General features: G+C 51.0%; 10 protein-coding genes and 1 non-coding gene across 11 annotated transcripts; 6 read left to right on the plus strand and 5 right to left on the minus strand.

The window, feature by feature from the left end:
- Nucleotides 1-40: 40 nt before the first annotated feature.
- STEHIDRAFT_170107 (uncharacterized protein) lies at nt 41-3,419 on the minus strand (the record flags this gene model as incomplete). Its single annotated transcript, XM_007306467.1, has 7 exons — nt 41-1,183; nt 1,254-1,566; nt 1,629-2,089; nt 2,155-2,420; nt 2,491-2,712; nt 2,861-2,926; nt 2,984-3,419. 7 exons carry the CDS (start codon nt 3,417-3,419, stop codon nt 41-43), a joined length of 2,907 nt encoding a protein of 968 aa, XP_007306529.1.
- Nucleotides 3,420-3,837: 418 nt separating this feature from the next.
- On the minus strand, nt 3,838-7,129 carry STEHIDRAFT_100461 (APC amino acid permease). Its single transcript, XM_007306468.1, has 19 exons — nt 6,963-7,129; nt 6,862-6,885; nt 6,732-6,794; nt 6,622-6,667; nt 6,488-6,536; nt 6,352-6,397; nt 6,201-6,277; nt 6,022-6,127; nt 5,847-5,919; nt 5,606-5,754; nt 5,533-5,538; nt 5,431-5,456; nt 5,314-5,366; nt 5,186-5,249; nt 5,079-5,118; nt 4,679-5,001; nt 4,529-4,610; nt 4,317-4,465; nt 3,838-4,189 (listed from the first exon to the last, which is right to left on the minus strand). Exons 1-19 carry the CDS (start codon nt 7,074-7,076, stop codon nt 4,063-4,065), a joined length of 1,617 nt encoding a protein of 538 aa, XP_007306530.1. The 5' UTR covers nt 7,077-7,129; the 3' UTR covers nt 3,838-4,062.
- A 2,503-nt stretch (nt 7,130-9,632) lies between these two features.
- Nucleotides 9,633-11,873, plus strand: STEHIDRAFT_123213 (uncharacterized protein). Its single transcript, XM_007306469.1, has 14 exons — nt 9,633-9,783; nt 9,859-9,868; nt 9,941-9,960; nt 10,022-10,054; nt 10,113-10,217; nt 10,288-10,351; nt 10,436-10,512; nt 10,581-10,635; nt 10,715-10,828; nt 10,902-10,997; nt 11,109-11,135; nt 11,198-11,238; nt 11,334-11,365; nt 11,428-11,873. Exons 1-14 carry the CDS (start codon nt 9,709-9,711, stop codon nt 11,798-11,800), a joined length of 1,122 nt encoding a protein of 373 aa, XP_007306531.1. The 5' UTR covers nt 9,633-9,708; the 3' UTR covers nt 11,801-11,873.
- Nucleotides 11,874-12,126: 253 nt separating this feature from the next.
- Nucleotides 12,127-14,325, plus strand: STEHIDRAFT_123214 (uncharacterized protein). Its single transcript, XM_007306470.1, has 3 exons — nt 12,127-12,216; nt 12,287-14,091; nt 14,149-14,325. Exons 1-2 carry the CDS (start codon nt 12,173-12,175, stop codon nt 14,022-14,024), a joined length of 1,782 nt encoding a protein of 593 aa, XP_007306532.1. The 5' UTR covers nt 12,127-12,172; the 3' UTR covers nt 14,025-14,091; nt 14,149-14,325.
- A 134-nt stretch (nt 14,326-14,459) lies between these two features.
- STEHIDRAFT_t194 lies at nt 14,460-14,568 on the plus strand. The gene has a single exon. It is a non-coding gene; the product is annotated as a tRNA-Lys (tRNA).
- A 377-nt stretch (nt 14,569-14,945) lies between these two features.
- Nucleotides 14,946-17,025, minus strand: STEHIDRAFT_170110 (uncharacterized protein; the record flags this gene model as incomplete). Its single annotated transcript, XM_007306471.1, has 3 exons — nt 14,946-15,520; nt 15,596-16,388; nt 16,459-17,025. 3 exons carry the CDS (start codon nt 17,023-17,025, stop codon nt 14,946-14,948), a joined length of 1,935 nt encoding a protein of 644 aa, XP_007306533.1.
- Nucleotides 17,026-17,325: 300 nt separating this feature from the next.
- On the plus strand, nt 17,326-18,054 carry STEHIDRAFT_132760 (uncharacterized protein; the record flags this gene model as incomplete). Its single annotated transcript, XM_007306472.1, has 2 exons — nt 17,326-17,465; nt 17,538-18,054. The coding sequence occupies 2 exons, from the start codon at nt 17,326-17,328 to the stop codon at nt 18,052-18,054; spliced, it is 657 nt and encodes a 218-aa protein (XP_007306534.1).
- A 1,106-nt stretch (nt 18,055-19,160) lies between these two features.
- On the plus strand, nt 19,161-20,670 carry STEHIDRAFT_132761 (uncharacterized protein; the record flags this gene model as incomplete). Its single annotated transcript, XM_007306473.1, has 4 exons — nt 19,161-19,365; nt 19,434-20,178; nt 20,249-20,315; nt 20,374-20,670. The coding sequence occupies 4 exons, from the start codon at nt 19,161-19,163 to the stop codon at nt 20,668-20,670; spliced, it is 1,314 nt and encodes a 437-aa protein (XP_007306535.1).
- Nucleotides 20,671-20,906: 236 nt separating this feature from the next.
- STEHIDRAFT_100464 (aminotransferase class-III) lies at nt 20,907-23,055 on the plus strand. Its single transcript, XM_007306474.1, has 8 exons — nt 20,907-21,305; nt 21,357-21,466; nt 21,526-21,560; nt 21,625-22,015; nt 22,086-22,356; nt 22,433-22,628; nt 22,687-22,762; nt 22,830-23,055. Exons 1-8 carry the CDS (start codon nt 21,236-21,238, stop codon nt 22,992-22,994), a joined length of 1,314 nt encoding a protein of 437 aa, XP_007306536.1. The 5' UTR covers nt 20,907-21,235; the 3' UTR covers nt 22,995-23,055.
- Nucleotides 23,056-23,292: 237 nt separating this feature from the next.
- Nucleotides 23,293-25,634, minus strand: STEHIDRAFT_100468 (uncharacterized protein). The gene is made up of 15 exons (XM_007306475.1): nt 25,400-25,634; nt 25,252-25,344; nt 25,160-25,184; nt 25,026-25,107; nt 24,925-24,957; nt 24,845-24,856; nt 24,753-24,766; nt 24,562-24,670; nt 24,303-24,445; nt 24,179-24,236; nt 24,060-24,091; nt 23,988-23,996; nt 23,886-23,923; nt 23,676-23,811; nt 23,293-23,600 (listed from the first exon to the last, which is right to left on the minus strand). The coding sequence occupies exons 1-15, from the start codon at nt 25,453-25,455 to the stop codon at nt 23,421-23,423; spliced, it is 1,020 nt and encodes a 339-aa protein (XP_007306537.1). The 5' UTR covers nt 25,456-25,634; the 3' UTR covers nt 23,293-23,420.
- Nucleotides 25,635-26,679: 1,045 nt separating this feature from the next.
- On the minus strand, nt 26,680-27,286 carry STEHIDRAFT_148477 (uncharacterized protein). Its single transcript, XM_007306476.1, has one exon. The coding sequence runs from the start codon at nt 27,097-27,099 to the stop codon at nt 26,746-26,748; it is 354 nt and encodes a 117-aa protein (XP_007306538.1). The 5' UTR covers nt 27,100-27,286; the 3' UTR covers nt 26,680-26,745.
- Nucleotides 27,287-27,329: the final 43 nt, after the last annotated feature.

A 27,329-nucleotide genomic window follows, 5' to 3' on the forward strand; every position in this document is an offset into this window, starting at 1 on the left:
AAAGTAAATAAATAACCGGTAGGAGTCATCCGTTATCACATCAAGTATTCCTTTCTTCGTATGCACCTACCCAGAACCGGCGCTCGTTAACGCCGAGTTCAGATGGAGAGACACCCTCCACATTCAGCACGTTTGACTCGACCCAGTCGTAGCTGTTCTTGCCGAGCGCAAACATAGGCTTCAGGTTCATCACCTGGGGAATGGTCTCCGGCCGAGGATGTTCATACAAGAACTCGTTGATGCGAAGTAGCTCCTGGTATCTCTGTCGGTCTGCATCCTCAATTACCTTGAACAGTGTATTGGAGCATCCTTTTACGCCGACTTCGTAGCGTGGATGTCCTTTCACGGGAGCCTCAGGCTGGGGACCGCGGCGCTGACTGTAGCTCGATGGCGGCGGTGTATGGGAGACAGTGATCTTTGAAGGACTAAGAGGTCGAGTAGGTGTGAAGGTAGGCGCTACCTGGGGGAGGTTGGCCTTGTTTTTGTGTCTTTTGATCACATCCTGAGCAGCGAGAGTGGCGTAAGCAGGAAGGTTCGGCTGTACGCCGAGATCCATGATAAGCGTGATGTACGGGCGGGTATCTTTTGCTAACTTGTCGGGCCCCTCCTTGTGGAAAAACTTCAAGGCCTCGGCGTCTATCTTATAATCCCCGGCCCTCTTGCGCCGTTTGACTTGGACGAATATGGCGGTCATGACCCACGGACTGAGTTTGGCATTCATGAGAAGGACTGGAAGGATAAAGTCGATGGCACTCTGGCCGTTCCCACAGGTAAACGCCATGCCGCGGGCGAAGGCTGCAAACATGGAGTGCGTGTTGATAATGTGATCGTCGGCGGCTTTGGCGAAATGAGTGAAGCGAAGCCTTGCATCTTTGAAAACATCTTCGAGCCTTTGTCCTGCGCAGTTCGCTGGTGTGCTATCGAGGATGGCAGTGGCGACCTCCTGCTGGAAGAACTGTTGGATCCACCCCACAACAGTGCAACCATCACTAAAGTGTGCCTTGCCTTCTGCCTTGCCTTCTTCGATGACTGCACGATCATAGGCCTCGGTAACAAGCATACGCGCTACGGCTTCTCCGCGTTCTCCTCGATCTAGAAGGCCGTTTTTCATATGCTCGCTGAGTATGTCGAAGAACGCCGTCTGTCTCTCGGTGCGCCAAAGGTGCAGTTGTCTTGAGGCAGCCTAGCAAATCACGAACGGAACATGATCAGACTGTCTGGATAGATGGTTACAAGGGGATACGTTCACATACCTCGGCCAATATCGGCTCACTTGGATATCCAGAACGGAAGTATTCACGGTGTGCTGGTATGGAGTAGGCAATGCGCATGTGGCTTTTGATGAGCTGCGCTTGAGAATTCAGCGACCGATTACCCTCCACGAGCGGTTCATACTCTAGATTCAGCCGGACGTCGAGAACGGCCAACCTTCCGAGCGCAGTGTATTCCGCCATAGGTTTCGAGATATCTTTATCACTGAGAAGCTTGCCTCTGAGGGTTCCGATGAATGTGTCGATCGAACGATTCCCATCGACGCCAGCTATCTGCTCCATCCAGGTCCAAAAACTAGAGAGTGATGTTCAACATGAGACGCGGAGGGGGGACGAAGAGTGCTGTTAGAGACTTACAGGGGCCGACCAAATCGTGCCATGAAACGCACGTCCGCCACATCCTCCAAGGTGTGCGTGTCCGGCTTGACTAGGATGTTGGGAGCGCAGTCGAATGGGGTCTCGGTGATTGGTGCTTGGTGAGCTCCGCTAGCAAGAGTACGTGCGGAATCCTTGAGGCCTAACGGTGGTGCGAACGCGCCGACATGAGATGTGGTAGAGAGGAATACGACAAACATTGGTAGCTCCAGGAATTCATTGAGCACTGAACGCAAGACCTTGTATAGGGTGTACGATTTTGCGCGATCGAATGGATTACGCTCAGTCAACACGTGAGCCTCGTCGAAGTATATGAAGATATCAACATTTCCTTGGAGATTGCTAGCTTTATCGCGGAGAGTTCCATGGAGCTTTCTGCATGCTTGGATCGCTTTGCTCGTCATGTCTGTGAGCGCGCCCTCTTGATTCACGGCAGATTTAGTCTACACAAATGGTTACTAAACAAACGCGCGATAAACATGCCACAACGAAAACTCGATTGACTTACTTTCTCATATTCCTCAGTAGAGATAAGGACGACGTGCCTGTAGAATTCGTCTCGAAAGTGTCCGGTCTTGAGATGATCCCGCCACAGGTCCGCCAATTTGTCCTTCTCCAACTTTCCATCCCCGTAGAGTGTCGAAAGTTCTTTTTCCGCGGAATTGAAGAGGACCATGAGGAAGGCGTGGTAACAGGTCCGGACGGAGATATCAGTCATATCTTGAGACAGCAGGTAGTTACGGACAGAGGGATCAGGGGAGGGATATGACATAACTAACAAAAACAAAGCGATAGTGATGCAGATCAGATGTGGCATCTCGCTGCTAATGGTATCAGCACTCACAGTGAGAGGCAGTGTCATCACGTAGATTGAAGGGAAGCGTGAAGATAAAGCGCGCTGCCTCGTCTACCATCCTAGACTTTCCAGTCCCCGAGCTCTGCACGATGGCTACAGTATTCCCGTAGTCTATGTTCTTGTTTTGCTTCATCTTTTCCAACATATTACAAAAATGTTCAGCAGTAGAGGTAACATACTCCCTTTCCCAAGCGCCACGCACAGCTGGAAATTGCGAGTGGCTAAATGAAAACCGAACTCATTACTTTGCGGGCCCGACTTACCTCGTGCTTTTGGATCGATGCGTTATTACAATGGATTTGTTGGTCGAGTCCGTTGTACAGAGTCCGTGAGAGGAAGAAAGAAGGCGATGACTTACCAGCCGGCGTATGTTCGTCTTCAACTGGCCTGACGGCTGGATCAATAAATGGCTGCCGTAAAAAGGCTAGTAGACGACATTAAGAACGACCAGAAGAATTTTCGGGTGAAATTGTGTACATACCGGCATTTCGTATATATTTGAAAGAATTCTCTTGCAAGGCGCTCACGAAGGCTTCTTTGAGGGCGGGGCCAGCGACTACGAGCGCCTTCTTGAATAAAGAGAGTCGATTAGTGCTGCCTTGTGGTGTGTTCCACTCTGAGTGAAGATTGGTAGTGTCAAGCGCCCCACTTATGATGAGCCAGAGGAGATCGCCGGACTGTTGGTCGGTGAGAGATTTGACATTTTCGTCTAATTTCCACCCGAAGCGCATAGGGCCTATCATAACGCGGACGTCGTCATCCATCTTGGCGTGGTACTCGTCTGGATCGGGACGAGAATCAGGGATTTGAGGAAGCATCAGATGAAAGCGTTTGACAAAGCGAGGCTCAGAGATGTCGTCACGAGATAGATTGTGAGAAGACTGGAGGAAATAGCTTGAAGGTGAGGAATTAGACATCGGCGTTGGTGACTTCACGATTGCATTTACATAACCTAATCGGGGTCCGAAAGCGCTCGGCAATATCCGTCCTGTGTCAACCCTCCCACATTTGATGGAATCACAGACGTACTTGAGAACAATTTCGTCCAGTGTGCTTACCGCCTCGATGCATCGCAGACTCTGTAAGAGACGATTCTTCGTCGTACAATAGCAGAAGACTGTGGCGTCGTTTGAAACATGCATACGCGCGGCATCTACTTCGCGAACGAGGATGAGACCAGAGAGCATTGCCCTGTTCTGAGTCCAGGGTTTCGACTTCCTCCAGCTTGCATCTTCCGCTGCGACTGTTTCGTCTGCATCACGATCAATCCGTTCAACCTTCAAACACCAGAATCGCCCACGTCACACGAATCCAACAGCAACGATAGCAAGTAAACAAAAAGGTATCCCTCCGTATTATAGAGCGGTATCAAGCATCCTACACAATGGTTGCACACGGGGCTCATCAGCAATATGACACCTACAACAAACAGACAGACGCCACTAGCAGCCAGAACACAGCGGCACCTACAACAACAAACGCTTGAAGCTGTAAAAGAGATATATGCAAACAAGATGGGTCTATAACGCTGTTCGTGGTATAGATGCCGAGGCGCTCTACTTAATCCGACATCTTCGTTTTCTTCGTTTCTGCGTCTTCGTTCTCGATCTCTGGGACGGAAGACGTGCTCGGGTGTGCATCGCCTTCGTGGAGGTTCGATTGGGGGCCGTGATAATGTCGGTGGGCGCTGTATATCGAGCAGAGATAAGCCAACATAACGATATACGCGCGAAAGTGTGGAATGGGAGTGCATCGATGTGATGGGACAGGCGAGAGGGAGAAGGAGTGGAGAAGATAGGAAGCGCGAGACGTACCCAAGAACAAACCACGTTCCCGCTAGAATAACAACACTGCCCGTAATAACCGCCGCATAGTTCATAGTATCCTTCGTGACAGGAAGCACCGTCGGTATCGAGAAGATTACCGTCACGAACAGCGTCCACATGATACAGTTAAGGTTGACCTAGATTCCAAACAAGCAGCGCATGAGAGCCAGGGAGAGCAAACAGGACGGAAGACGACGTACCGCCCATCCAAGAAGACCATCTCCCATGTAGAAAGGACCTGGCTTGAACGTCACTTCAGGATGACCTTGGAATATACGGCGCCTGGAAGAGAACCCCACCACACCATTAGCTCCCTACCCCACAGACTTAGCAGAGCGTATTGTACTCACAATGCAATCGGCACAATATAACTCAGATCCAGCGCCATCGCCGTCAACGAGAAGATCGCATTCGCCGCCACCGGGCTCGCGAAGTCCAAGAACCCAGGCAAAATACTGAGAACCGTCGTGAACCAGATCGCACGGATCGGCGTGTGCGTCCTCGTGCTGACTTTTCCGAAGAAGCCGCCGTCTGGGAGACCATGGTCGCGGGAGAAGGCATAGACGGTTCGGGAGCAGGCTTGGAGGGCTGTTTGAACGACGAAGAAAGCGGTGAAGCAGACCCATACCCAGAGGAAGAGGGAGCCGCCGGCGCCCATGCGAAGGTACATGATCTGGCGGTGAAAGAGTGGTTGAAAGAATGATGATTAGTGGCGGCGTGAGATGTGTGGGGCTGAATGTGGGTACGCACCTGGAGGAATGCAGAGCCCGATGCACCGGGGAGGTCCTCTCTGTAGAGGTGGAAGGCGAAGGTAAACTCAGATGCTCAAGGACAGGGCAGGTAAACAAGCGACGTACAGTGGTCCGGAGCACAACACTAGCACGATGTTGAGCAACCATCCAAGAATACCGGTACCAGCAACTATTCACGAGCATGATGCATGAGTTATTTTGGCGATACAAAATTAGGGAGGCTCGGAACGCACCTGCGATGAAGATAGCTGCAGGAGCGGCGTAAGCAGCGCGCTTGACTTCTTCACTGTGAAGAACAGCGTCAGTGAGTATATTTTCCTCGCGGTCCAGAGAGTTATCAGTGTACGTACGATATATGTGCGGTCGCATCGTAATCCTATAACCAAACAGAACATGAGTGATAAGCCTCGCTACTTTCCCGCGAGTCAAACTGCGTCAAATCAAGAACATACCGTCATCTAGATAAACAGCACCACAATCAGTCAGTTTTCAGAGCCTTCTCGTGAAGGAATACAAACAACTTACAGTCCACTGAACAGACAAAAGACCGAACAAGAACGCCAGACCCGTGTTCCAACCACCTGTCTGATTGATGATACCATCGGTTCCGAACACATAGGAAGCAGCGTGCATCTCGGACCGGGGAGTCGTCGCCAACAACGTGATGATGATGACTGCATAACGGACAACAGGATGACAGTAAAAGCCAATCAGCGGGTGACGTTCGTAGAGTGACAGAAAGGCTTGAAAGAGAAGTTGAACGCACCGACTGTGGCGCCGAGATTGATGAAAACGAAGCCGGCCGTGAGACGTGCGAGCCACCGGGTGGCAAGACAGTTCTGTTCGTTTGTCATATAAAAAGATAGAATTGAAGGTTGAGTGAGAATCGAAGTCTGATAGTGAGGGGTCAGGGTTGATGATTGAATTAAGCTGAGACGTACGAGGATACCGTGAACGACGAGTAGGCCGACGAAGAGGCCGACGGTCTTTCCCTGAGTGACCTCATAGTCGCCACCCTTACCGACAACAACGGCTGCCCAGATCATTCTGTTACAAACAGGCCGCAAATGTAATGTGAGCAACGGGAACGCATAGGACGAGTAAAATAGTCTGCACGTACCCTGAGAGACCGAACTCCGTAGATGCGACACCAGCGACTTGTCCCAAGATATTTAGCCATCCAACAATCCAGCCGACCTACAGAATTATGTTTTCGTCATCAACAAACGTACTCCAGGGTTAACACGAACACAAATTGACGGCAGACTTACAATTGGACGATACTTTTTCGGACACAGCTGTGCGGACGCGGTATATCTGAATACAGGGTCAGTATGAGATGCTAGCAAGATGGTCTCGAGCACACTGGGAGGTGCCGTTTAAGAGAAAAATGGGCCAACAACTTACAGTCCACCACATGTTGGGAATGCGCTCACGATCTCCGCAATACTGGCACCTTAAACGCCAGATGAATAGGGTAAGTAACTCCGTTGTGTTAATGGGGATAAACCACAGCATCTTATAGGAACGATCACACATACCGAGAGTAAAGCACATGCATGCTCCAAGAATCCAACACCAAGTGACCTGAACAGGGAAAGACGCTTATCTGAATATGCTGCAGTGGGGTCTGGGAGGGAATGAAGCGTACAGATGAGGGGCCGCCAAGGGTGAGCGGTGTGTTGAAGGTCGTCGCGACCGATGAGCAAAGACCCTGTGAGGAGACAAGCAAGCGGTCAGATAACGCAGATTTTTCTTCCTGATGAGTGAAATGGACGTACCATGATACTGAATGCAAAACTGATCTGAAATCCGCCAGATAATCGACCACCATAAATCTTATCACCCAGCCTCTCCTTCCGAGCGAAAAACAGAGACGTACCGTAGCGAGATTGCTAAACTCGCGCTTGAAGGATGGGACGTAACCCAACGCCTCCAATTCCCTGTCATCGTCTGTCTCGAAAGAGCCTCCTCGTTCTTGGTCGTGGGTATCCATGATGTCGAAGGCTGGGACCTAAGGGCCTTGACGGGGTGCGGGTCGGATGGGGGAGGGTGATGGGGGAGGGCAAGGTGCAAACGCTAGAGCGTAAAAGGTGAGGACATATATGTACGCCACAAGCCAAACGTAGCGGGCTGGGCGACGCGCGCAAGTTTTGCTAAGAGCATCCAGGAACGTCGGCGCTCGATAAGATACTGTATCCTCCACAAGCTTCCGGTTTGCCATCACAAGAACGATTTCTCCATGCAATCGGCCTTCCGTGGCTTCTAACCAGATCCACAGATTGATCATATCCCCTGGCGTAATATCGAGCTTCGGATAAGCCAGCGCAGCTTCCCCATCAAGTTCGCGGTGGGCCACACCAAAATCCTCTCGGTTCCTCTCGAACTCCTGTCTCGTTTTGTGTCCGACAGCGATGAAGTTTTTCTCTCGGAAGCTGCCGCATCATGTCCATCAGCAGGATGCAATAAAAGGCAGGTGATAGACGCACGTGTTATTCAACGTAGGAATTCAACGAATATTCGCGGTCAACTTGCGTGTCCATGCGTTCATGACCAGATCTGCTGAATTCCTTGTGGCACCTCCGGTTGACGAAATGTGGGTCCAATTGCCAAATCGCTAAGGCGGGGATTGGCCCCGAGACCCTGGATCGCCTTCGGTCTCGTGGGTGACCCTGACCTGGCTATCTCCATATCTCGACCTCGCCACATATAAAACTCAATAGGTAGGCATACCTTGAGCCACCTCTGACTATTTCTGCTTCTCTCTCATGCACTGTCTAGCGCACGAAGGCGACCTCCAGGGTGCGCGCTGTGGACAACAATATTAAGGAGGGCGCAATCATCTCCGTCTTAGGTCCTCTATCTCCTTGACCTGGATACTACGTTTTCCATATCTCTGCCCATTGCAAGCTCCAGTTCCTCCTCTTCATCAAAGCTCGCCCCGGCCTACGACGCCTAATGCCCACCGGCGGACTTCAACTTCCTCTAAAGTCTAAGCTTTCTGGTAACCTCGTCGACCGCGACAATGATGGAGAGCCCACTTATCTCATGACCTTGTTGGACGATAGGTCGCGCTACTTGCTGTGCTGCACGGCAAGGTGAGGTGTGTCACTCGCTTTCTCAAGCGCCTTCTATCCTTGACTGGTTTCCAATAAGATGACTTCGTAGGGAGGAGTTTTGTTGAAGCCGGAAGTCCGTCATCCGAGTGCTGCTACGATTTCAGCCGCCCCGAGATGTCTTCGTGTCTGTCGACTTGCTCCACTCAGGTCGTCTACATTGCTTTAGCCAACAGAATGCTCGGTATTGCCGGGTGATACAGGATAGCACACGATCACGTAGGGTGTAATAGGAAGCAAGAAGGGTAGATGACCATCATCCGTACGTGTACGAACTGAAAGCTCTCGGGCAGAATCGCTGCGTTCAAGCTGTTCATTCCGATTCCTGCACCTCCTTCACCGCTCACGTTGAGCATCTTCCTATGCGCTCATAACACAGTGGCTCGGCGTTGAATCCTTCCTCACGATACTTCGGCACAGGTATGTTTCGGCTTGGATTGGAGCAATGTTCATTGTCACCTGCGGTCCTCTGTATTACCTCTCGTCATCCCCTCTCAATACTTAATCTGGTGCCCGAATCCTTCTACTCGCCGATGGTCTTTGACTGTATAAAGATGCTCCTCGGCCTTTTCGCCGGCCGACCTTAGACCCAGTCTGGTGGAGCTTTGCGCTGTCTATTGGTACAGGGATATATCAGAAGGGCCTCATACTGCAGCTCGGCTCTAGCTTACCTTCAGATGAAGGTTTGTCCACGAAACGCACCGCAAGTAAAAATACCTTTCGTGGTTGACCCTATCGTCGTACTCGGGTGCATTGTATCGTGACGTCGCTGCCTCGAAAGAATCATTCTCCAAACGTGAGCAATACATCAGGGTACATCACCCCTCATGGAACTACCATAACATTTGCTTGTGATTATGCGCTTGTACGTAGTGCGTAAAGATGCGGCGACGCCTCAGAATAATGTGGCCCAAACCCACTAACGCCACGTAGTAATACCTCTAAAAAGCTGACTTTGAAAACCTCTCCCACGGTAGATTTAAAACGCCGATCACGGCCGCCGTCCAATATTATGTTGAATCCTCTATAGCGTCCTTGGCATACTTTTATTCACTCAGGACCTCGATTTTTGACCATGTATCATGAAAGCTCGTAGTCTGCATTATCAGCCATGCAACGACTCCATAAAGTTATCGTTTTGTGAGGAAATTCCGGGGACAATTTGTGACACGAGCTTGGAGAACTTGCTTGGAGACGCACGCATATGGACCCGGAATCTTTTATCGTTCAAGCTCCGGTGGGATGGGCCTAGAAGTTCACTATTATATCTCGCCCATATTCCTGGTAAACTTAGAGCCAGTGCATTGTATGACGCGAACATTGGCAACTGGAGGAAAGAAGGAAGGTTATCATCGCGTACTTACGTCGACTTTGGCCACGAGCCTGCCCCGGGTTCGGTATGATATGGTATTTCTGCTCTTGCTCTCCACCCACTAGCACCACTGTCGATTCGAGAAGGCCTGCTAGTCAGAGCAGACGACTGGACGCAAGTTGTCTACCCATGAGAAAGATATGGAGGGCAGCCTTGTACATGATGAGATGACGCGTGGGTTGATGGAGTGTTTGGCTGGGCAGCGATTGAGTTCGGTTCGTGAGACTCATAGTTTGCTCCTCGGAAAGCGCTGCTGATCGTCAATCAATCCTTGCTTTGAGTACATTTAGACTGTTTCCAGTCAGTTCTTCGTCTCACGAGTATTTCGGGATGTCTAAGTTACATAAAAACTGAGCGCACTCTTTTTCGTAGCGGCTAGCAGTGTTGTCCTGGTACGTTCATTCGGGTGGCCACGAGATGTCCTGTTGAGTCTAATACTGCCCATCTCGTTAGTTTTTCGACTATGCTTTGACATGGGAGAGAGAGGTCGGTGATTGCCTTACATTGATCGTGAACCATTTTTCGACATAACCCCTGTCCTCAGCTCCGATACCTTTGGATGCCGGCGGAGACACCATCACTTGGGCGCATCTTGTTCTGCTTTGCTCGGTATCCAGCTCTGGTCGGTGCGGTGATCGGACTTTTACCTGTTGGTATCGCATCTTAGCTTTCGCATTCTCATAGTCATAGTTAAAGGGCTTACTGAAATTGTTATGTAGGTAACGGTTACACTCGGGAAGACCTTGGCTTTTCTGCAGCTTACTACCGTTGTCGCTGCATCCTGTGAGTACAATCTGTCCGCTACGATATCCAGACTTGACTTGGTATGAACAAAACCTCTTTGCTAACGTGTCATCCCCGCTACAGTGATTTTCGCGACACGGACCTGGGCCATATGGCGAAGAGATCGGAAAATACTTCTCTTTCTGGCTCTCTCCCTCATCGTAAGCCGTTGTCTTCATCAAAATCGCGATGTCCTCTCATCCTCATATACGGTGTATTACTCTACTAGGCAAGCCTTGCACCAACCGCCGTGCTTTTCGAAAGACATATCGGTACTACACATTGTACGCAGTGAACATATGTTCGCCACACCATCGCCTTGCTGTCGATTCTCGTCGTACTGAAAGGATGACTTTGTTAAAGGGGCCAACGATGTCGCTCCTGATCATTCGAAAGGAACTCAATGCACTTATCTCACCAGCGAAGTCGAACATAACTGGGCCATTCCTTACATACCACTCATTATATACGAATTCGGTGAGTATATCGATCCTTGAAGTCTAGTAGCATGAACGTTTCATCTGACATGAGGTTTTTATCCGTGCAATAGTCGTGCTCGCTCTATCGATGTACAAGATTCAGAATTACTTCCGCGCGGTCCCTAGTGCAAGCAGGTCGGCCTTGGTTCAAGTTCTTTGGAGTGATGGTGGGTTCTTTCTTTCTCCCTCAATACAACGGCATTTAACTCTTCCGAGTCGCCACGCCGGTACTATATGCCCTCCGTATGCTGACGATCGATTTTTGTCTCTGTGAACAGGAATCCTGCACGTCGCGCTCACGCTACGTGAGTTTCATTTGTTGGCCTTTGATTAGCGTTGGGATGCCAGACTGAGTGGTTGCCCGTAGTGATAGCTATGTTCAACGTCATCCTTGCTACCCGTATCCCAGTAAGCTCTCATTCATCATTACCCGGGTGCACATTCTCGATCCTGGCCCCTTCATCATGAGCTAGCCTCGGGCCTTAACCAACTTCCGCGTCTAGATCGATTCTCTACGCACAGCCGGAAGCACCCAGTAGATTTATACGTTCCTCGTTATACAGAAGAATCCCGCTCACGACCCGTTCTTTCCACCAGACTCCGTATGTGTCTCCAAAGCATCCTCTCGACTCGCGCCGTCCTCCACCTCTCGGCCGCGTCCTCAACAAACACGGCCCAAATCAATCCAAGTCAACAGTACAGATCACAGGCTTCACACTCGCGGGGATGGTTGGCGGAGTACATGCCTGAGACTTCGATGGTATTTACTACGAGATTCTCGAGCGCGGATGACGGGGAGTTGGTGTCGATGGATGACCTTGATGGACAGACGGAAGTTGTAAGATCGAAATGGACTTCGAGTGTAGATGTGGCGTCAAATACCGTACATACGGCTGATGCGGGTAGTGGTAGTTTCGGAAAGTCAATCGGGGATGGTGTTATTGGTGTTTCTTCCTCAACGGTGACATAGTGAGTCCGATCGCCTCAGGCTGCATGTACTTCATCCTTGTATAGACCTGCTCGTGTATACCGATAGAATCGACGTTCCCAGGATCGTCAAGCTCGACATTCACGTCACTCGTACAGTAATGAACTTGAGACTGGATTTGAAGGGTCGGACGAGTGTGGCCTTACACTGGCCTTGCCACCCAGGCCGTGGGAACGCCTTTGTAAGCTCAGGGCGTGCGCATCGAACGTTTCCGCACCCTTGTTCTCCCTAATCAGAACGACATTGGTTCGCTCCATATTTCTCCACGCTTTCACGTTCTTAACTGCCTAACTAAGCTCTGGTCGGGTGTCAAAGCACTTGACACGGCCTAATACTAGCAGACTCCGAGCCTGAATGCCACCCGAAGGTATGGACGACATTCTGAAGCAATACACAAGGTGAGTGGTCAGAATCGTCATTCTTACCATGTCCCGCGTCGTGACGCATTCTATCTTGTTTCATGTGCAGCTTTCCTGGCCCCGATGAAGCTTCGGATGATAATGCTATCAGGAACGTTTTAGACCTTCGTATAGAGAAACTGGAACAGGCCATCCGAGTCCTCAAGGGACATCGTCAATCATTAGCGCCCATATTTCGTCTGCCAGACGAAATCCTAGCGAAAATCATAACCAGCTACCAAGCTCTCTTCGAACCGATCTCGTCCACTCCCTTTCCCGCGGAAACTGGCCAGGTCGACCCCACGCAGTGCGAATGGATCCGTATCACGTTTGTCTGCCGTCGTCTACGCTACATCGCTCTGAATGAATGTCCTCGTATTTGGGCGGACATTTTGATGCATCCCCGATGGGCATCTAAATTTCTAGAGCGATCGAAAGCCGTACCCATTCACCTCCGAATAGAATCCGCTGCTCCACGAACATTACCATTGAACGAAGTTCCCTCGCTTGCATCCATCATAGAGCATCATGCACATCGCGCAAAAGACCTTCTTCTACGCGTCGTCTTCTCAGATACCCTGAAGGAGTTGCTACACAAGCTTCCGCCTTCTGCTCCTCATCTCGAATATCTCTCTATCCATCACACACGAACCACCTCTTTCTCACCTCCTTCAGATATCCTTTGGGATACATCCGCTCCCAACCTCCGCAGGCTGAAGCTGAAGGGCTTCATGTTCCCATGGACCGCCTCCATTTTCCACCCTTCCCTCACTTCCCTGTCCATCGGAGACATTCCTGAGGGCCGTTGGCTAGCTCTAAACTCAGCGCAAGTCATGCTGGACGCGCTAGCATGCATGAATGGCCTCGAATTCCTGGCCCTCGACGTAACACCTGTTACAAACGGAACACTTTCCTCCCTGAATAGTCACATGACCGTCCACCTTACATCGCTCAAGGCGTTACATCTATATGGACCCGGGGAAGATTGCGCACGTCTTCTGCGGTTCCTTTCTCTTCCGACGTTGACCGTGTTCAGAGCAGCTTGTCGGTCTGACTCTCTTCGGTCTCTTCTTGATTGGGTGGCGAACTCGTTTTCTGGAGGCAGACATCATCAGTCACCAGGGATGCGACGACTGCGATTCAGACGCACCTCGGATCATTTTTCGGAGACATTTCACTTCGAAGGATGGACTGGGGCACCGGGCGCCACGTTAGACTCGACGAGTCTGACCATCGACGACGACGACGACGATAACTCTCAATTAAATATTTCATTCACTATCGACAGGCATATTAACCCTCCGACTATATGTGCGTTCATGGAATGCTTGCGTCTAGATGATGTCGTACACTTAGATATCGCGTTGGCGACGGAAGGCCCACAGCAATGGATGAGGCATGTAGGGCAGATGAAGCAATTTGAAGAACTTCACATCGAGAGCGCCTGGGACCTGGAGTACTTCCTCGACCTCTGGATCACACTCAATTCTCCTGTTCCCTTCCATATACCTCTCGCTCGAGGCGAAGAGCGACTACGGACCTCTCACTACGCAGATTCATTCCCCCGACTCAATACGTTAGCGCTCCGAAAATTTGATGGGCGCTACTTCTCTGGTGGCGCTGCGGGCGATGGAGAAGGGGAGCTGTTTGGGAAGTTCATGCATGCCCTCGTCCAGCGGGCGAGGATCAGTGGCGAAAAGCTGCGGGAGCTGAGGATTGTGGATTCATTTATTCTAGAGGGCATGGTAGACAAGTTTAGGAATGTAGTGGGAACTGTTCTGTTGGATCAGGTGGAGAGACAATGGTGAGGGAAGGAGTACAGGCCGAAAGTTTCATCCCGGCGTTCCATGATGTTGGATTTGCATCGTGACTAATGTAAGTTTTATTCCTCTTCCATCCCCGGCGAAACGATTTGTTGACCTTCAGTGCCAGATTAGATCAACGCTATCATGTCCATATCCTCAATTCCCGCAAGCGCTTTGCTCTTGTTCCTAAATGTTTTGGTGTCTGTGGCGCTTCGCCCTTCAATCATCGTTTCCCCTTCTTCGCTTTCTTTGATGGTCCAATGGCCATGCATCGTCCTTTACTACCTCACTCAAATATTATCTCTGCCAACTTAAGTACGGAGTGAAGTCGTTGAGCTTGATTACGAGACGATGAACATATAGAACTGCATCGGAAGTTGTGAAGGAGATGATGGATGTTGAGGCTGATCCATAATATAATATCCGGTTTTCTTGCAAGCCCCGCTAGCTCAATCGGATAGAGCGTCAGACTTTTACGATTGTCCACCGCAAGTGTTCATCATAAAAATTCATCTGAAGGCTGCGAGTTCGACCCTCGCGCGGGGCTATTGTTTTTGGTTTTGAAACATATCTCTTAGATGGATACAATCCGCGAAAAAAGGCTAGGGTAGGAGAGGGGCAGGGGAGGGGGGGAGGGGGGGAGGAGGAGGAGGAGGGAGACGTGTGGCGCGAGCGTGGGAACGGAATGACGCGACAATCAAACGCGAGCGAGTGACGGGTCGTGTGTTCAAACCCCAGCCCGACCACCAGGAAATTTGAAACAATCACAAAAATGTGCGGGCAAGTTCTTGCGGAGAAGAAGCCGCCCCTTTTTGAGTAAGTACCTCGACCGTCAACAGAACAAAGCGTCTCTAGCTTTTGAGACAGAATCGCACGTGAACGGCAATTGCGCAAGAGATGAGGATACGGTTATACACTATTTGATTATATACAACCCCTCTCCTGTCGCGCCCTGTTTTCACTATCGTCACCGACTTCGTTTCCTAGCGTGGGCACTTCAATGCCAGCCCATCTGACCCCAACAGCCTTCCAAGCCCACCATTCCACCCACTCTGCCGCAACGAGCAACCCCAGGACTGCAACGCACCTCCATCCGCCTCCTGTTATACCCACATTATCCGATACATCTATCGACTTCGAGTTGTGTGGCGAAGGGTGTTCAAGGAGTGGAGAAGGAGGCAGGGGCAGTGGTTTGTGTGAGCGGAGGATCTTGAGTAATTTGTCGCTTGTGTTGACGACCGATTTTGGATCAGGTTCGGTGATAGCTTTCGCGGTAGAGGATGCATCGGCGGTGGGGGTACCCGTGTACGGACGGTCGAATACTCTTGTGAATAAAACTTCGTCGTTGGCGACAAACTCGGTTATCGCGCCAGCGCGGGCTTTGGAAGGACCACCTGAGGCAAGGGCCTCCGATGCAGAAGAAGAAAGCATAAGGAGAATGAAGAGGCGAGGGGAGAGGTAGGAGATTGTGAGGTGAGGTGCGGGTTTGACTTCTTGGTCTGTAAGAGCAAACAATGCGAAGGAGGCCAGACGAACTTAGCAAGAGGCCACAAAGAGACAGTGGTATGAGTTACCTGCTGGTCGGCGCGGCGAATACGTCCGAACAAGTGCGTTCGGGTCCCCTGGAACAAGAACAATTTCGACATTCAACTCCTTCGCCCTTCTGTCCAAGAAACGAAGGACCTCCTTCTTTGCCAACATTTCAAGTAATGTTGGGGCCTGCCAGCCTACTCCTCCGCCTTTCATCGGCGCGGTTACTTTGGCACCAGTGACATCGCCCTCGCCTCCACTCCCAGTATGACTTCCCCAACCTCGTCTTACTGCAACAGGTTCCGGCCTCCTCCACACACCCAGCCCCTTTCTATAATGCAAAATCCAAGCATGCTTCAGGATCCTCGGCAAGCTCATAAACAGCGCGATCGGGTATCGAAGTAACATTTTGATCAGGGAACCTGCGGTGAGAGGGGTGGAAGTTCGCGTAAAGTGGAGCGCTGTGAGTTTGAGGGTGCCCTTCTCTGGTAAGGGTGATGGAGAAGAGTTTGGCGACGAAGGCGGTTCATGCAAGTGGACGCGGACTGCGGGTTTTATGGTATTGGATTGTAGAGCCCCGGGAGAGGAACTACTAGGAGGCTGGGAGGACGGAGAGTGAGACGGAGGCCGAACGGAGATGGTGTATGTACCAAGACGATCGTTGAATGGCGAGACGTGAAATGCACGGTCAAATGACCACTGGTGGTCAAACCTGTAACATAGGTTTGTGAGCTGAAGAGATACGACGGGCAGGAGGATGTACCCTTTGTCAGGCAGCTCTTCGTTCTTTCCCAACTCGAGGACATGAACGTGGCGCTCGCCAAACGTATTATGAATCTGCCGAAGACCAACGCACAGAAAAACATCAGCACGCAAGTGACGGAACAGGGTGTCGAATTCAAAGCACCTCCAGGACCACCACCCAGAGCTCGTCTGGTACCGCGTCGCGATAGCAAAAGTACACTGTCAGAGGATTGATTCCCTCAAAGCCAAAATACGCCGGCATTGTCATCATCCAAGCATCGAACTTCGGCTCCTTTGATTCTCCTTCCTCTCCAGTATCGACATCAGTAACACCGAAATCGCTCAACACCTTGCCTAACTTCCTCCTGATGGACTGCTCAGCGCCGCCATCGTCGTAAAGATAACTGTTAGCTCTTATGCCAACGACTCGCCCAAGGATACCTCCATATGAGAGTAGCCAGCCGTGTATCAGAGAGAGTTTGTGTGACTCAAGGGCACGAAGAGGGAAGAAAAAAGTAAGGACTGGGTAGGTAAACTTATGGGACGACGGGGAGGGTAGCAGCCGGGCGTGGGTCACAGTTGTCTCCAAGATGAACGCATCTGTGCGATGTCCACCAGAGCTATCAGGAAGGTATCTTGAATCTTCTGTGTGGGATGATGTAAGAAAGAAATAGCCAAGAGAGAGAGCGACGCAGGTGGAGCAAATAAGGGTGTCGACCGTCGTGAACATCAGAGTATTATATGTAGATCGCTTCGCCAAAGGGTACACACAGAAAGAGGCAGAAGTGGAAAGCGTAGGTTAAGATGAGAGGACTGCCGTATTTAAATAAAGGGCCTGCGTCAACGCCGGCGGAGACGACAACGATGGGAACGTCGCGATCGGGAAGGACTACTTACGCGTCTCAGCACGTGGTCTGACACGGTCACCGGACCGCGACGCGCTTGAACCGAACGTGCAGTTGCGGTTCGTCTTCACCGTCATCATCGACATCGGCGATACATTTTCCAAGCGGCCACGCCGCGCGCACTTATGCCAGCCCCGTCGACTACACCAAAGTCGACGAAACAGGCTGAACCTGCCACTACAGGGCCGAAGACCCCTTTCTCTGTCGAGGAGAGTAAAGCACAACGTCTAGCACGACATCAGTCTCGGTTTCGTACCCGTGGAGGGTGCGTGTTTTCAGTCAAATTTGCTTCACCGGTGTGGACTGTGCTCATGATCTTATTTTGTGGAATTAATAGCGCCTTAATTCCCTCGGGTCCTAATAAACTCATCGATATCCTCCTCTCCAAGGACATCAATGGCCTCTCACCGACGAAACGCCGTCAATCTCTTGGTCAACGAAAGTCGAGGGGAAGAGCCTCGATCAGTGCGAAAGTTGCTGTGACCGCAGCGAAGAAGAATCAGACCAAGGCAACTCCGAAGAAGGCAACTACGAAGGCTGTAACGCCAAAGAATAAGACTGGGAAGGCTGGGAAGACTAAGACGACGGCGAGAGTGCAGGATGAAGAAGAGGACGAGGTGGTGGAAGTGAAGAAGCCGAAGTCAAGTGCCAAACGGAAGAATACAGCTGACGTGGAGGAAGATGACGATGTGGTGGAGGTGAAGAGACCAAGGGCGAAACGAAAGAGCGCAGCTGCACCTATTAGTAAAGCTGTAGGGAGGGCGAAAGCGAAATCTAAGCTGCCGTCGCCGGACAGTGGTACGCCCATCATTCTGCTTTATCATGGCCCTAACTCTTCATGTTCTTCACGTTGACACTACAGACGATGAGGTGGTAGAGGTCTATAAGCCCAAGGTCAATATCGAACCGTCGAAGAAGAGGGCAGCAAAGACAGCGAAGGCGCCTACCAAGGATAAGGTTGTCGAGAAAGAAGATAGTGACGAGGAACCTGTGATCGTCAAGAAAGCGAAAGGTCCGGCTCGCAAGGCTCCAGCGGTTTCGAAGGCACCTGCGAAAACCGAAGTCGTACCAGCGCCCTCTTCTGGTACGTGTCCCACGACAAAAGCAACCATTGCTCATTGTCTGACTATCGTTATCATCGTTGTCGAACAGAGGATGAAGCCAGCGCACAAGAACAGCCTCCAGTACCAAAGTCGAGGGCTCAGGCTTCCTCGTCACGCAAGGCTGTGGTACCTCCCAAGACGGCCACGGCAAAGCCAAAGTCGAGGCCTGCACCTCCACCCTCTGAGTCTGGTGAGTTCTTCCTCCGTGCCGAACTGTTTGAGGTTAACGCACTCTGACTATGCACTCCTGAACTTTCAGAAGATGAAGCTTCCGTTCACGAGGATCCTGCCTCTCCTGCGCCCGCGATCAGACCCAAACCGACTGCTCAAACCAAAGCCAGCACTGTTTCATCTTTGGGCCTAGGGCTCCCCCCTGCAAAGCCCACCTCCGCTACTGCTGAACCATCACTGCACAGATCAGTCTCCGACCAGATTGCCGATATCCGTATGTTGTTTTGCATCACCTACCTCTCCCAAACTGTCTAGGTCCGAATCTAACCATCTAAATCACACCTTGTGGTACAGTCAACGCTGCCAAACTTCCCTCATCACTACAATTCAAACCTCGTCGGCCTGTCATTCAGAACCCCATTGCATCCTCGTCCAAGCCCCCCTCCTCCACTAACAATACAGCAACTCTCGCCGATCATGACACTCAGGAACCTGGCCCCAAGCCGAAGAAACGCGGAAGGCCAAAGAAACAGCTCTCGAGTGTTTCGGACGTCGAATCTGAGGTCGAATCTGTACCTGTGCCTGCATCTTCAGGAACCAATGCGAGGGGCAAAACATCCAATTCAGCTAAGGGCAGATCAGGGAAAGGCAACGGAAAAGCGGCTACTTCCGATTCTGAGGCCGCTATGGATGTTGATGAGCACGAGGCACCGAAAGCAGTAACGAAGGCGAAAGCTCGTGGTCGATCAATCCAGGGAACTGACAGCGAAATTGAGGTCGGGGAAGTGGACGGGGATGTTCAACGTCCGAGGAAGAGGTCGAAACGCGCAGTGGCGGATGAGTCGGAGGATGAGAGACACAGTGCCAAGGGTTCCTCTTCGTCCACGAAACGTATGTCGCTTTTCTTTTCCCTTCTCCCTCGTTTAACTGTCTTGACTGACGCTACATCCTTCACGCAGGTTCTCGCGCTTCGCCGGCCTCCAGATCGTCCAAACCGCCATCCAAGTCCACTAAGCCTGCACCGTCAAAGAAACCTTCTCCTAACCACCCACCTCGCGACCTCTCCCCGATCCTCGAGGACAATGAGGATATTCTGTCGACTGTCGGTCCCTCTGCTGGTCCTTCAAATCCTCGTCTACGTCGCATACAAGAAGATCCCATGGATGTGTCGATAGAGATCCCATTAGCGGAGGTTATCGGAATACGTGACGCGGCTGCAAGCTCGAAGTCGAAGATGGACAAGGATAAAGTCGTGAAGGGTAAAGGTAAAGCGAAGGCCAGGCATGAGACTCCAGCTGAGGATGACGAGCCGAAGAAACGAACGCGAGGGAAAGCTTCGAGTCGTAAACCGGTCTCGTCATCAGATGAAGCGGAAGACGGTGCGGAACGGGAAGAGTCTTCCAGACCAAAGAAGAAGCAGCGGAAAGCCGAGGAGGAAGAGATGGTAGTAGAGACGAAGAAGAAGGTGAGGGAGAGAGCGCGCGGGCAATCTTCTGATGCGGAAGTCGTGGTGGTGGGCTCCAGAGCGGAACGAGAGTCGGATTGGGAGGATGAAGCGGAGCAGCCTCCGCCGAAGAAGAGGGGAAGGGGTCGTCCCAAGAAAGCGGATGCTGTAGTGAGTGAGGCGAAGAAAGCTGCGCCACGAAAGAAGGCAAAAGAGGCAGTGGTGGAAGTCGATGAATCGGAAGATGAGCGGCTTACTTCGTGAGTTTTATGCTCTGGTTTTTTTTTTGTCAAAACAACTGATGAATTGATCTTTTTGACCTTTATGCAGGCGCGCAAGGAAGGATATGATCACCTCTAGGACCGCTCGTGATGCTATTCAGCAATCTCCTGTTAAGGTACACAGGTCCTCTCTCTTTTGACGATTGTGTATCCTAACTCAGTATCTGTTTCTAGCCTATCCAAATCAAGAAACCCACGAAACCTCCATCAACCTCCAAACCTTCGAAACCACCTTCTAAATCTACTATGACTAGAGCACCGTCGCTCGACACTGCTACCGCCAAATCGAAGTCTGCCAACACTACCAAGTCCAAGCCTTCCACGTCGGCCGCCAAACGCGAAGTTTCGCAGACCCGTCATGGCTCCCTTCCACCTGCGGTCCTGAAACGTATCAAGGAGAACGCCGCTAGGAGTGCTAGCCAGTTGAGGGAGGTGCATGATGACGAGGACGAGCTCGATTTCTTGGCCTGATTCGTGCTCCTATGTTTGCGTTGTCTTTCTTTCCTTGTTCTGTTATTTTTTCTTTCGCTTTGCTTTCGTTTGTGTCCAATATCTATCGCTCAACTTGCTGTCGATTTGGTACGAATCTCGGACTGCTCTCGTGTCGAGCCACACCGCCACAGTTCACCAGTGGCCGCGGCGAACGCCGCGAACATGTCGCCACACTCATCCCGCCATTACACACCTTCACCAGGAGCTGGCTGGTATTTAGTACTGCGAGACCTCTTTCTCGGAGGCCCACACCCAAATCCTCTCGATCTCTCTGTATCTTTTCTGAAGTTGCACTCTGTGCTACTGTGGCGCTGACCCCTGTCTTGGCAGACCGTTTTTTCTAGAGCTCCGCCAAGCACATTGTGCCACTCAAGCGTTCAGCTGGCCTCTCTTGAGGTGCATCTACTGCTCATCACGTCTAAAGAACGCTCGGCCATCGTTTCTTGTCTCATTACCACCACTGCGATAACATCCACGTACTACCCGCCTCCTACCAGTGTAGCCACCACCTTAAATCTTAGCTGACGACCAAGGTCTTGAAAAAATGTCCGCAGCTGTCCTCTCCGTGTTCGTCGAGCAGGCAAAGACAAAGTACATTCTCGAAAACCCGAAGAGTGAGTGTTATCGTTCTCGGTTGGGCGGAGACTAGACGCGATAGTTGTTAGGCGCTTCACTGTATGAGAAGGCCTGCCTCTATATGCCGGGAGGAAATACGCGATCTGTGCTTCATGTGGACCCATTTCCTCTGACATTCGTGAAGGGAGAGGGCGCGAACGTACGGCCTGTTTTATTCTTATATCCGAAATGACTGATTCTCACTTCATATCTACGCAGGCAACAGACGCAGACGGACACTCTTACGTGGATCTGTGAGCTTCCAGCTGTCTTGGCAGTGTAAGTGCCACAGTCATTGATCCAACACTTCGTTCCTAGAGTAGGAAACTACACCGCAGGTCTTTATGGCCACTCCAACCCTACTATTCGATCTGCTCTGCTCTCTGCGCTTGACGCAGGTCTCTCACTTTGCTCCGCTACTCCCTACGAAACCGACCTCGCTCAGGCTGTCTGTGACCGTTTTCCCTCCATCGAACAAGTCCGATTTACCAACTCCGGCACAGAGGGCAACTTGATGGCACTGGCGGCAGCAAAGGCTTTTACGAAGAAGGAAAAGATCTTGGTGTTCGGGCATGGGTATCATGGAGGCGTGCTGTTGTTCCCGGATGAAAAGGAACCACATGGGATCACGGTACCACATGGTTTTGTGGTAGGAAGATATAATGACGTGGAACGGACGAGACAAATTATCAAGGGCAATGCTTCACAGGTCAGTCTGACATTGCAGTCAATTTTATTTATAGAGGGTCGCTGGAACAGTCTTCTGTTATTACTTACAGCTCGCCGCAGTCCTAGTGGAACCAATGCTCGGTTCAGGAGGTTGTCTTCCAGCCTCCCGCGAATTCCTCCAAATGCTTCGCACAGAGACGCAATCCGTCGGTGCGCTACTCATCTTCGATGAAGTCATGACGTCAAGACTATCTCCTGGTGGACTGCAGCTCACTACGGGAATTATACCCGATTTGACGACGCTGGGGAAGTACATTGGCGGAGGAATGCCATTCGGTGCATTTGGCGGCAGGAGGGATATCATGGCGCTATTCGATCCTCGTACGTATCTGTGCATCGAGATAATATTCTAAGTGAAGTATGAACCAGTTAACCCACAAACGTGACGCTTGCTCAGGATCACCAAGCTACATACCACACGCTGGCACTTTCAACAATGAGTCCCTCTCCATGAAAGGCGGATACGTTGGTCTCACAGAGGTCTATACGCCGGAGGTCGCCACCAGGCATAACGAAAACGGTGATGCGTTCCGGGCAAGATTGAATAATGTGGCTGAGGGGACGTCGATGCGGTGGACTGGGATCGGTAGCCTGTAAGCTCTTTAGATCTCTTTCCTGTGTGATAGAGCACTGACTGATTTCCGATTGCAGAATGAACGTTCACTTCAGCCCAAAAAAGTGTGAGACCGTTCAGGAGATATTTGGCCTGAAGGATCAATCACTACGGGTACGATATATTGCCCCGCCCTAGTGTGCAATTTCTGATACTGCCCACGGAATATCACCTTGTATAGAGCCTTCTATACTTCGACATGCTCAAAGCCGGCTTTCACCTCGCCAAGCGGGGCTTCATCGCCCTCAGCCTAGAAGTCACACCGGAACATGAGGAGAGGTTCTGTGAAGCTGTGAAGGAGTTCTTAGATAGGCACCAGGAGTTCGTGCGGTTGCAAGAGGCATAAATGATGGAAGGGCCTTGACCTTTCTGACGTTCATGAACTATGACGGTACTCGATGGGTGCGGAATAGGGAGCTGGTCGAATAGTCCCCGAAGACATCTACGATGAAGGAATATATCAGTCCGGTTACTGCTCACCGAGTTAACTCGACACTCAGGTCTACCCATGAGTACAATTCCCAAGCTCGTTGTGTTTATTGAAAGGACACGCAAGTGGAAGGTTCATGAGTTATAAGTAAGGAATATTTACGGTATAATGAAATAATGAAGTAATAACCAATGAACATGATGAAAAGAAAGAGGGTAGACACGCCGATATTCTCATACACAACAACAAAACACTCCAACAGACGCCCCTCACGTCCCACAAGATTCAACAAAAACTCGACGGCCGCTCCCACGAACAAGTCGTACAGTCACGGACTCAGAGTCATAAAGCCTTTGCGCGGTGCATACCCATTCCATCTTCCCCAGCGGACCCATCAAAGTCAGAGTCTGTCTGCTTCATGTCTACTCGCATGGAGTCCACCATCTCATGCTGTTCGACGTCGACGTATACTTCCGGTCGCACAGTTGATTGCTCGAAAGTGACGACGTCCCTTCGTCGTTGCTGATCGCATTGTTGTCAAACAGTGTGAAACGGAGAGCGAGGAGAAAGTATGAGGAAAGAAAAAAAAATGCTTACTACTTGACTGCTGAGCATGTTCACGCTTCGTTCAGGTTGCGAAGATGAGCTGTAGGCCCATCCTCCTCTAGCGTTTAGACTTGAAAGGAGGGAGTTGGTATAGAATTTTGATAGTGGGAAGTTGAAGGCTAGGTGGCTATTGAATAACGGGTACGAAGGCAAAGCGCTCAGCGAATGCTTCGGGTACATGGAAAGGGCGAGAAAGCTTACAGGCCAGCAGGGGATGCCAAGAAGAGGATAAGATCAGTCTGCGAGGGTCCCACACGACCGTGATCAGCAGTGGCTTTGTAGTGACGAGGAGAGAAGACTCACGACGGCAACCTGTCACAATGACAACAACTATTAGCACGATCAGACTACCAGGGAACTAGGCTAAGCACTTACGATCGACGTGACTGCACCCGTTTGAACCGTCACTACAATGACAAGAAAGGTCGCCGTCGAGTATCAGTACTAGGTCAAATACTAACCGTACAGGCGGGAAGGAGTAGGGAGGGGCGTACGTCTGATGATTTTATCGATGATACTGTCCGTCGCGACGAAGCCGCTTTTGTGCTTTCTCTATACGCACAATGCAAGAATTTATCAGCACACGGAACTGTGTAAGCTATGTGTCGTGAGACGGACCAGATATAGAACCAGAACAAGCGTGATCAAACAGTCACAAAGAGCGGAACAGGCCAACCAAATGACCACTGCAGGTTTGAAGATCTGAAAATCAAAGAATTTTGGGACGAAGCCGACTGCTATTGCTGTCCCGATGCCAGCCACTACGGTCGCGATGGCAATACGAGTCAGTGAAATACTAAGCATGCGTGAGGGCGTACGTAGTGAATGGAGAGTGAACGGAAGAAGAAAGAAAGATAGGGGTTAGATGGGAACTCACGACATTCCAAAACAGCGAACAACCCGATGAGGAGGGCTGCCCAGAGACTGCCGGAGAGGACTTTGATACGCCAGGCAAAGAACACTTGGACCATCATGCCAATGATGCCCTGGAAGAGGGATGGACCGGCGGCGGGAGGGAACGAGATTTAATTAAACAGGCAAAGGGTACCGGCGGCAGAAGATACGCACAGTCATTGCGGGGTCTATGACGGTGCAGGATAGTGTCAGTGGTCAGTGGTCAGTGATTCAGTATGTGGTCTTTTACGAAACGGAAAGCATACCTGTTTGGAAGACTGGGTGGTGAGACCAGGAACAGCGTCAGAATCGTGCTCAACGTAAAGGAAAGGGTGGACTGGCGTACCCCAAGTTGCTGTCTGGATGAAGTCGTTATCGCCTGTGCGTCGTATACACATGAGACACTGGATCAAGAAACAAAACTGTATAGTGAATCAGAAAACCTACCGAAGTGGTTGATCAACGCAGCGTAGTTTAGCTGCATATCAAAGGCGGTATTGACAGTGTCTGCAAGGAATAATATGCAGATCTGGGAGGACTTCAACAGGCGAAGAGAAGATGGTTTGAGCAAGAGCACGTACGAAGACTCTCATCCATGGCTTATCTCTAAAACCAGGCATTATTGTATGAAATATGAGTTAGGAGCAAGTGGAAGAAACTGCGACATGCTCACCGCTGGTAGTTGCCATAATAAATGTACAACTGCGAGACGGAGACGCCGTACAGGAGAATGTTGAGGAAGGTCCCGATGAGCATTGGCCCCCAGCTGCACGGCCCTGAGTCCATAATCGAGACGTGAAGCATGGAGCGCTACAACTCACATCAATTGGGCAAAGTTCTCTCCTCCATCCTCCACAAGCTGCGCCAAGTCCTGCATACTGCAGACCTTCGTTCGGAATAAGGGCAGTAATATTCACAAGGAAAACCCAAGAGCGAGAATAATGAAAGGCCCCAGAGTTCTGTTCGCTCTGCAGATCCTAAATTAGTACCAGTATCCTCGAACGGAGAATGTGGTAAGGAAGGGTGTTCGAGAGGCGTGGACTGAGTCAAACGCGGGAGGAGGAAAACCCGTGGCGGGATTTTGCAAGATCTCGTATATAACGAACGACACCATGGAGCCTCTGAAAAACAACACACCCGGACCAGTGGGACTTGCGGCGCCATCGATGTGGATCTGAGACAGGATGTCTTCCCGTGGTGTGCTGTATCTCAGACTAGCACGAGAGGCCATCAGTTGCCGTCGCGAACGAGAGCGAACCTGAGCGAACGCCACGACGAGATACCGGAGTCTTGTTGACGCGCCAGCGGCCACCTTTCGTCAGCAAGGATGAGCAGAGTTACCCCAGACAGACACATGTCGTGATACAAAGACAGCCTAACGAATCCACGTTACCCGTATACCACTGGCGTATAAATTGGCGTTTTAAAATTCCCCAAGCTTCGAGGACACTAGATCGAGAGGGGGGCCGTGGAGTCAGCGTCGCCACAAGATTGAGGCAAATTGAGGTGACCGCCAATGAACCATGCCAAGATTCCGGCCAAAGCAGTACAATTGTAGTTCAGAAGAATGCTCGAGACAAACAAATATTCCTGTCAATTGAGGGTCGTCTGTTGCTGGTGAGTTGTAATTGGCTAAAATGCTCGAGTCCCAATTCGTACGCCTTGTGCAGGATAATGGCTCTACGAGCAATCTACCACATACAAGCGGCCTACCCTAGAGAACTTACCTTGTACCTGAAGTTGTGTTTGTCCAAGCGAGGTCGGAATGATCAGCCATCCAGCACGTTCGAAAAGAAACGGATCGAGAGTAAGAACGCTCCGGGCAAGTGCCGGCGGCATGGCGATGTTACCAACGGCCCGGAGCCGACCGCGGGGTGACACGGCACCGTAACCAGTTACCACTCTCCCATCACCGTCGTGACTCGATGCTTACATCTGGCAGACTGGGAATGTGCTTCAGCTGTCGAATCGATTCATAAACATCCAAGGTCTGTACCTTACACCTCACGATCTTCGAACAAGCTAGCCTCGTACTGTTATCTTGAGGTCTTGGTAATTGTGCGCTATGCACCCGGAGTGACCCTGCCGAATGGAACCCCCTGTCGTGTCTCCTCTCCTCCCTGAGGCTCCACACGGTCTTTCGTAGCGGGCACTCGATACTGGATATTCACCTCTTAACCAACCGATCGTTTACCGTGGTATGCTCAGAGGTTACATTACACGTCCAACGCGACTGGCGATCTTCACTCTGGGGCTGAGTCTTACCTCTCACAGAATGACCGCTTGAAATTTTTGAGTGCTGGACACGGTATTCCTTGCTGCGGGACACTAGGCGACACTGCGGGCATTGTATCGACCCTATTCGAACACCTTTACTGAGTTCCCCGCCCGATTTCTCCTCTCGGGCCCCTTCAAACTGCGACGCCCCACTTGGGTTGTGTTTCAATAGTCGACTAATAAGACCGTTCGAGTATATCGACCTCCCAAGCGCCTCGTCCCTGCTGTGATGATGTCTCAACATGGAAAAATCGTATTGTTACCCGGGGCAAGTCTTCCCACACCAAGACACCTGATAGCCCTATTTTGGGGCACCTTCTGATAGTTCGTGTTCATTTTTTATGATTGTTTCGGATCTGAGATGAATCTCGCTCTGACCGTCCTATTCTGGTGACGACACTGACTTTCCGCCCGAAGAAGATCACGTTGTCGCGATGCCCCCGCGTGCTCCGTGATCGCCCAAGAGGTTCTGAA

The sequence above is a fragment of the Stereum hirsutum genome (assembly GCF_000264905.1).
Source record: "Stereum hirsutum FP-91666 SS1 unplaced genomic scaffold STEHIscaffold_11, whole genome shotgun sequence".
Classification (NCBI taxonomy): domain Eukaryota; kingdom Fungi; phylum Basidiomycota; class Agaricomycetes; order Russulales; family Stereaceae; genus Stereum; species Stereum hirsutum.